Source organism: Ostrea edulis, chromosome 4 (assembly GCF_947568905.1).
Source record: "Ostrea edulis chromosome 4, xbOstEdul1.1, whole genome shotgun sequence".
Taxonomy (NCBI): Eukaryota; Metazoa; Mollusca; class Bivalvia; order Ostreida; family Ostreidae; genus Ostrea; species Ostrea edulis.
Genome location: NC_079167.1, coordinates 83,214,563 through 83,223,497, shown reverse-complemented (window position 1 = coordinate 83,223,497; position 8,935 = coordinate 83,214,563). Strand labels below are relative to the sequence as shown.

General features: G+C 36.6%; 1 protein-coding gene across 1 annotated transcript in view; it reads right to left on the bottom strand.

The window, feature by feature from the left end:
* Positions 1-1,217: 1,217 nt before the first annotated feature.
* LOC125671508 (geranylgeranyl transferase type-2 subunit alpha-like) overlaps positions 1,218-8,935 on the bottom strand; it is an 11,507-nt gene continuing 3,789 nt past the window's right edge. The window contains exons 3-12 of the mRNA XM_056163987.1: positions 8,276-8,400; positions 7,896-8,083; positions 7,012-7,209; positions 5,627-5,710; positions 5,360-5,442; positions 4,622-4,720; positions 4,157-4,409; positions 3,346-3,480; positions 2,706-2,978; positions 1,218-2,330 (exon numbers count right to left, since the gene is read on the bottom strand). Of these exons, the coding sequence (XP_056019962.1) occupies positions 2,191-2,330; positions 2,706-2,978; positions 3,346-3,480; positions 4,157-4,409; positions 4,622-4,720; positions 5,360-5,442; positions 5,627-5,710; positions 7,012-7,209; positions 7,896-8,083; positions 8,276-8,400 (1,578 nt within the window). The 3' untranslated portion in view covers positions 1,218-2,190. The remainder of the gene's footprint in view (positions 2,331-2,705; positions 2,979-3,345; positions 3,481-4,156; positions 4,410-4,621; positions 4,721-5,359; positions 5,443-5,626; positions 5,711-7,011; positions 7,210-7,895; positions 8,084-8,275; positions 8,401-8,935) is intronic.

Genomic DNA, 8,935 nt, shown 5'->3' with positions numbered 1-8,935 from the left:
TTTGTACCAGTGTACCAAGTTTGGTGTCAATCAAGCAAATAATTCTTAAAATATAGGAGACAATATATTACTATGTTCAGTTTAACCTTTGACCATGTGACCTCAAAATCAATAGTGGTCATCATCTGCTGAAGATGTACCAGTGTACTAAGTTTGGTGTCAATCAAGCAAAAAGTTCTCAAGATATTTAAGAGCAAGTATATTCCCAAGTCCAGTTTGAACTTTGACCATGTGACCTCAAAATCAATAAGAGTCATCTTCCCCTGATGATGTACGAAGTGTGATGTCTGTCAAGCAAAGGGTTCTCAAGATATTGAGTGGACAGTATATTCCATTGTCCAGTTTGACCTTTGATCATGTGACCTCAGTCAATAGGGGTTATCTACACTTTATGCTGTACCAGTGTACCAAGTTTGGTGTCAATCAAGCAAATAATTCTTAAAATATAGGAGACAAAATATTACTATATCCAGTTTGACCATGTGACCGCAAAATCAATAGAAGTCATCTTCTCCTGAAGGTGTACCAGTTTACCAAGTTTGATGTCTGTAAAGCAAAGGGTTCCCCAGATATTGAACAGACAGTATGTTCCTATGTCTAGTTTGACCTTTGACTAAGTGACCTAAAAATCAATATGGGTCATCTCCTGAAGATGTACCAAGTTTGATGTCTGTCAAGCAAAGGGTTCTCAAGATATTGAGCGGACAGTATATCCCTATGTCCAGAGTAGATTGATCCTTGACCTTAAAAACAATAGGGGTCCCCTTCTACTCATACCCAACCCAAATATGAAATATTATGATCAAGTGAATGGTTCTCAAGATATTGTGCGGACAACATGAGGTCTACCAACCAACATACCAACAGGTGCAAACCAATATGCCCCTCTTCTTTGAAGGGGGGCATAAAAATCTGGAAATAAAGCACAGATAGTGACTTGATCAAAATTGCACAAATCAATCCGAAAGTTGCAAGTGCACAATATTTCCACAAAATCTGGGGGAAAATCAATTTTCTGGGTGATTTCAATATAAACCTAACCCCTTAAACCTCTGATGCACACGGTTCCATACACCAGGCCAGGATTTCTCGAAAGAAACTCAAGTCAAAACTTGGACTTAAGATTTTACTCAAATTTTGACTGCTCAAATAAACGAAAACTCAAACTTAAGTTTGAGATTTTTTCGAGAAATCCAACTCAATAAAAAAGAAAACAATGCAATTTTAAATTTATTTGTATGATATTGCACTATCAGCAAATCCTGGCATTTCCTAACCATCTAGCCTAACACACAATCACACTGTACACATGTGGACCACTACACTTGCAGCAGTTAAAGAATATCACAAACATACAATTTTTTTATTGCCCCACCCACCTCCTAGTCAAAGTCAATTCACCATTGTGTGTAATCTTTGACAACATGCACTGTCTTCAGAGGTGTTTTTAAGTTGTAGAGTAGACATGAAAACCCATGACCTTGATGAAATGGCATTGGCTCAAAATCATGAGTCCCTATCAGCCACGATATCAAAGTTATCTGATTGAATTAATTCAACGATCATGGTACAACTTTAGGTCATGGGCAATAACAAAACTGAAGCAATATTTATTATAGCCCAGACATATTTCAAGTCAGTTCCATGGCTTTGACATTTGTGACAAGAGTCGTGAACATGCATGTACAAAAGTTACTCTAGATGTTGCTCAAGGTCACTCCAGGTAAGGATGTCTGGACGCAATATGTTAAAGACGGACAGATAAAACTGTCAAAATAAATATGTCTGCTACCCTAGGAATAAAATGGGGGGGGGGGGGGGGGGGGGGACTAAATATAAATAAGAAAAGGAAAATGCCAGTCATTTGTTAAACCATATCAAAATTGAAGGTGTAAATTTATGACCATGATTCTTGATTTGGTTTATGTTCAATATTTCTAGACATTGTATATACAAATTTTATCTCGAGTGTCTTTGCACATCATGGTAAATACACATGTTTAAAATGCATGTACAGCTGCATGTTTGTTCATAAAATACTAAGAAAGATAAAATATCTTAGATATCACATTTTGTTGTGTAAGTTCCTCTTCTTCCCTGATCCTACGGAGCACCGAGTGTTTGACAAGGAAAACAGAACAAGCACGATGAAATGCCCTCATCTCGGGGCCATGAACAGTAGCACTGCCCTCAGCTCGGGGCCATCAATGGCAGGATTGCCCTCAAGGCCTCAGTATAATTTTCAGTATTGCACAAAGGATTTCCTGCCACGTTAACATCCTCAAGAGGGAGGGAAGAAAGAATGTTGAATACTTGTACTGTCTGCAAGGCTGCAACAAAGGGAGAAAACTGCTGAGACACAAATACAATATTTAAACTTGTAGGGAAATCTCAGTAATTAATAGGAAGTGAAAAATATTTCTCATAATTGATACATGTATTTCAACACAAATGAAAAGCCTAGTTTCATGAATATAGAGTAAAACATACATATAGCAAAGTGCTGGGGATGAACAATGTCAATTATTATATTAATATGCAATTTGTTGAGTACAATAAGTTCACATGTTTTAAAGTGACAGGGAATGAAAATCACTTCACTGGTAGCATAAATTCATTTTAAGTGTATTAGCTGTAACCATGTTTTATGGTAAATATCATTTTTTCAGATAATTTTAAATACAAAATAGCTTTACTGGACCTACCGTTTTTCTGTAGATGTAATTTTTTGAGGTGTTTACAATGCTGCAGACCTTCCACAGAGTTTATCGAGTTGTTATTGGCGATGAGCACCTTTAAACAGGGGAGATTACTCAGTGGTTTGAGTGAGGTTAGGTAGTTCTGGGATACATCAAGTTCCTGGATTAAAACCATCCACTCTGTGTGACAGAGCGAGGTCAGACCGAGGCTAGTCAAGGTCATGTTACGTGTGTTCACGTCCTGGACATCCAGAATCTTCTCCATTGTAAATTTACTTTCTGTGACAGTGTTAGAAGAAAGAAAATCGGTACATTTATGTATCAAAGTGCCTGTAATGAAATGTAAATTTATGTATCAAAGTGCCTGTAATGAAATGTAAAACTGCAAATTATCAGGTTGTATAAAACCATTAAAATCTATTATCTATTGGCATACATAAAATCATGTACATACATTTATACACATTTTCTACATACAGTCAAAAATTATTACAGAAATTCAAAAATGCTAATAAATTTTCATTGCTCAAAACACAGAAAGCTTACTTAAATTGAAACACTGAAAGCTTACTTAAATTGAAACACAGAAAGCTTACTTAAATTGAAACACAGAAAGCTTACTTAAATTGAAACGCAGAAAGCTTACTTAAATCAAGATAAAATGCTCGTCTCTTGGAGTCTACAACAGTGAGTTTATTTATAGCCTCTGTGATGTCATCCTCATACTTTTCATGCATTGGGTCAATGGCCTTCATCAAGTACAACAAGGTCAGAAGAACCCCTGTTTATAATGTTTTAAAAATAGAATTATGTAACATCTAGTTTCAAATGTACATTTTTTATCCACATTACACATTACACATATATATACAAAAACATGAACTAAAAGTCCAATAATCTCAATATCACTAACAACAAAAAATTAATTGCTTGGTTCTCAGGTCAATTTTGTCATAAATAGTTGAGGGAGGACATCTAATAAAAAAAAAGGGGGGGGGGGGAATTTTTTAAAATTCAAAACTCAGGACTTTTAAGCAAGTATCTGAAAAACCTCACAAAATGTGCCATGGCAAAATAAACTTTGTTCCTTTTCATATTTGTACAGTTATAAACACCACATATTTGTACAGATATAAACACCATCAAATATTTGGGACTTATAACCCTGGCAGTCAGTTGCAAAATTTTCACTGTTAATGAAAATCATCAGGATGACCCAGACCCAGTCAAACGTTTTACAGACAGGAGTATCTAAAATGCAGTCAAGAATACCATGAAATAAATTTTATTTTATTCATTCAAAGATAAAAGTGGTTTATGTGCATTGTTTAAATAGATGCAGGCAGGCTGGGAACCAAGTAATTAACTTTTTTAGGCCTAAATTCTTAATATCAAGAACAAAACTTTTCTCAAGAGAAGATTCCCTACATTGTGATTTCAGAGTCCTTGTTCCTTACATTTGTTTTCAGGCTCCACAGAGTGCAGCTCCTGGATTCCCTCCAGTTCTTTCTCCAGAGTGGTGCTGGCTGCAGCACTGAGCTCAATGCTAAATCTGGTGCCTGCCTTGTAGCCAGCCATTGCCCAAGCTTCTTCCTGACCCTGATTAAGCTGCAGGCCTTGCGAGAACTGTGTGCAGTCTGACTCAGTCAGTAACGTTACTCCGATAGACAAATCCTCATCTGTCTGCAGAGCATCCTTCACTGTTGTTATCTACAAATATCAACAACAACTGACAAAAAGACGAGGAGACCTGACAACACTACAAAATTTTCTTTATGAATTAACAAACCTTATCATTCTAAAATACAGAAGAAACAAATTCTAGAAAATGAACGTCTTGTATTACTCCATCTGAATTTTCTTCACAACCACTATATGATAAAAAAAAGAAGAAGATAATTCCAAGAAATCTTTGGCCTTACCCAGATATCGCTGTAATTAGTAGAACCTGTTACGTTTCTCCATGTTGTTGCTACTGATGTGCTGTTGATGTTGACTGATAACTGGTGACCGGAACCCACCTGTCAATAGATCAATAGTTCTGCCTCAATCAAATCATAAATTATCAACATGTAAAAAACCCACCTGCCAATAGATCAATAGTTCTGCCTCAGTCAAATCATAAATTATCAACATGTACAAAAACATTTCAAAAATTTAAATCTAATTCTAAATATTCAATCCGTCAGAAAAGCAAAGAAAAAAAAACCCAAAATCATGTGTATTTTTAACTGATAAACAACATTTGAATAAATGTATTCTTCCATAAAGAATAGTAATCTGTGGTCAATTACAACAACAGTAATTCTTTATGAGAAGAAAAAGAATTCTGCCTTAGGTGAACTAGTTATTGGTCTGGAGCACTATATCTACCATCCCTGTGGTTCAGGTGTTCTCTTTGTGACCAGGAGGTATGGGTTCAAGTCCCACTTGTGCCATGGCAATGCCACACCTTTGACATACTTGTGCCATGGCCATGCCACACCTTTGACATACTTGTGACATGGCCATGCCACACCTTTGACATACTTGTGACATGGCCATGCCACACCTTTGACATACTTGTGCCATGGCCATGCCACACCTTTGACATAAACATAATGACTGTTCCCTTTCGCAGGAATCAGAATTACACTGCACTATGACTTGGTTTAATCTACCTTAATGTAATTGGTCAGCTGCACTATGATCTCGTTTGATTTACGAGAGGCGTGAACACAGCTGATCTGCAATTTTTTCCTTCCTGTAAAATAGAAAAATTAAACAGTGACCAAACCCCAATAGTTCATCATCATCTTAATCACTTGTTAATTAACAAAATTTTGGTGCCAAAGTTACCATCAATAATTTGCTTCATTTACACTAACCCCCATTTTTATCATCACCACTTTTTTCCCCCATAAGTTCTCAAAAGAAACTAGCAATACCTCTGCCAAGTAGCCATCTGTGATAAAACCAAGCACTCTGGTCATCTGGATCTGTAAATATGGCATTCTGCACCGTCTCGTGTTCTATCAGAGATAATATACATGGAAATTTTCAGAGCAATGAAGGGAAAAAAATGTTAGAAATCAAGATACATATATTTATAAATAAATATCTTCATTTACTAATATTTTATCAGTACCTATGCTGTTCTATTGTATTTTATTTCTCAATAAAAACAATAACAAAACAAGATGTGTTTGTGAAGCACTGATACCCCATATGGCAGCAAAGTAGTTATGGTACACAGCGAAAGGGCTTGTCACAAGGAATACAAATGTGAAATATGAAAGCCCCATCACTAACCATTCAAAAGTTATGGCCAAACTTCAAAAAATCAAAAGTAGGTCAAACTCCAAGGTGAAGGTCATGAAGTCAAAAATTATGTACTAAAAGAAAGGTCTTGTCAAAAGGGATACACATTAGATACCCCTATCACTAACCATTGAAAAGTTATGACAAAGGTTGAAGTTTTTCAAAAGTAGGTCAAACTCTAAGGTGAAGGTCACAAGGTACCAATTTTGGTACCAAAAAAGGTCACAAGGAATACACATGTGAAACTTGAAAGCCCTATCACTAACCAATCAAAGTTATGGCCAAGGTTGAAGGTTTTACACAGACAGATGGACAGACCAAAATCTAGATGAATCTCGGGGGCATAAAAACTATATATTCAAGCAAAGAAACTATTTAAATCATGAATACAAAGAATAAATTTGTAGGTTATTTGTATCACCAGTGATGTGAAAATAATGGGGGTAATTTCTGCGACTTCACTTATTAACATGTTAAATGACCACCTCCTTTCATTGTTTTTAAACCTCCATAATACTATTCATTCCAAAAATGTAAATCATTCTTACTCAACAGTATCTTCAAAGTTTGAGACAGTAACTAGACACAATATTTTGTAGTAGTACACATTATATACTGCAGATCAGAGACTGACAGCCTGCTCCCCAGTGTCTGGGACTGACAGCCTGCTCCCCAGTGTCAGAGACTGACAGCCTGCTCCCCAGTGTTAGAGACTGACAGCCTGCTCCCCAGTGTCAAAGACTGACAGCCTGCTCCCCAGTGTCAGAGACTGACAGCCTGCTCCCCAGTGTCAGAGACTGACAGCCTGCTCCCCAGTGTCAGAGACTGACAGCCTGCTCCCCAGTGTCAGAGACTGACAGCCTACTCCCCAGTGTCAAAGACTGACAGCCTGCTCCCCAGTGTCAGAGACTGACAGCCTGCTCCCCAGTGTCAGAGACTGACAGCCTGCTCCCCAGTGTCGGGGACGTGTGATTAATATTGAAATGTTAGATACAGTTTGATTGAGCCTGACCTTGCAGCAGAATGTCCTCTTGTACCCTGACTGGGTGGGCGGGGTCTGGGAAGATGACAGGAAGAAGTTTACTGCGATAATGCCATGATGAATAGTTGGAGAAGTTATTCTGAATTTTCTCTGTTGTGTAAACAAGTTCCTGTTCTAAATCTACATCTGATATCAGAACAACAAATCGTCGATAATCCCAACAGTGAACTAAAATAGAAATTTACATATAGGTAACAATTCAGTGAACTACAATAGAAATTTACATATAGGTAACAATTCAGTGAATTTAACTAAAATAGAAATTTACATATAGGTGACAATTCAGTGAACTAAAATAGAAATTAACATATAGGTAACAATTTAGTGAACTAAAATAGAAGTTAACAAATTAACATCAATCCCATCTATGAACTGAAATAGATGTTAACAAATCAGTGAGAGTACCAAAAGTGAGCTGCAATAACAGATCAGTGATAATCCAAACTGAAATAGAAGTTCACACATCCGTGATAAATCCATCAGTCAACAAAAATAAATACTACAATCTGGGTACTTTAATGGACAGGTTTATTCCATTTGAATAAAGAACTGAGAATCTTTCTTAGATTTCCTTTGACTATCACACAGTACAATGACTTGGATTGACTATCACACAGTACAATGACTTGGATTGACTAACACACAGTACACTGACTTAGATTGACTAACACAGTACACTGACTTAGATTGACTAAACACACAGTACAATGACTTAGATTGACTAACACAGTACACTGACTTGGATTGACTATCACACAGTACAATGACTTGGATTGACTATCACACAGTACAATGACTTGGATTGACTATCACACAGTACAATGACTCTGACTGGTCTACAGGATCGTACTTACAGTTTCGTTCATCATACTCCAGAAATGTATTACAGAGCTGGAGTTCCCGCTCCCAGTCCGGACAGGGCATGTTCTCCATGATGAAACAGCGATGTTGCCAGGCTCCATATGACTTTGGATTAAGCTTCAGACACGACTCTAGAAACCCAAGCTCATCCTGCATCAGCTTCTGTACAAACTCATCCTCTCTAAAATACAGCATTTCTCTGTAATATATGTGTCTATCCAGAACTTGGGACTGAACGTGTAGGGCCCGGGAACAAATTACAGATAACCTCTCTGTTGTACTGAGGTCTATATCTAACAATATTCAATATGAAAAATTAAATTTATGAGGACTTTCACTGGATTGGTCAAACATCATGATGAATGTTACATACTTGTTATCTTTCATGAACAGAAAGATTTCTTTGCGGTAGTTCCAGAGAGAATAGAAATCCGGGTTAACAGAGAGAATATCTCCTGTGAGCTTCAGTCCTTCCTCATCAAATTCTCCATTCAATCTCTGAAAGTAATGTCAACTCCACTATAATATTATGAATCTTAGTGGAGTGCTCTACTCTTACCATGCAGATCAACTCCATCTTATCAACACAATTACTTTTTTAAATGCTGCAGAAATCTGTTTTAACAATACACTTACTTATCTAAATGCTGCAGATGTCCAAATTAACAACACACTTACTTTTTTAAATGCTGCAGAAGTCTGTTTTAACAACACACTTACTTATTTAAATGCTGCAGAAGTCTGTTTTAACAATACACTTATAACAACACACTTACTTATTTAAATGCTGCAGAAGTCTGTTTTAACAATACACTTATAACAACACACTTACTTATTTAAATGCTGCAGATGTCTGTTTTAACAACACACTTACATTTTTTAAATGCTGCAGAAGTCTGTTTTAACAACACACTTACTTATTTAAATGCTGAGGAAGTCTGTTTTAACAATACACTTATAACAACACACTTACTTATTTAAATGCTGCAGATGTCTGTTTTAACAACACACTTACATTTTTTAAATGCTGCAG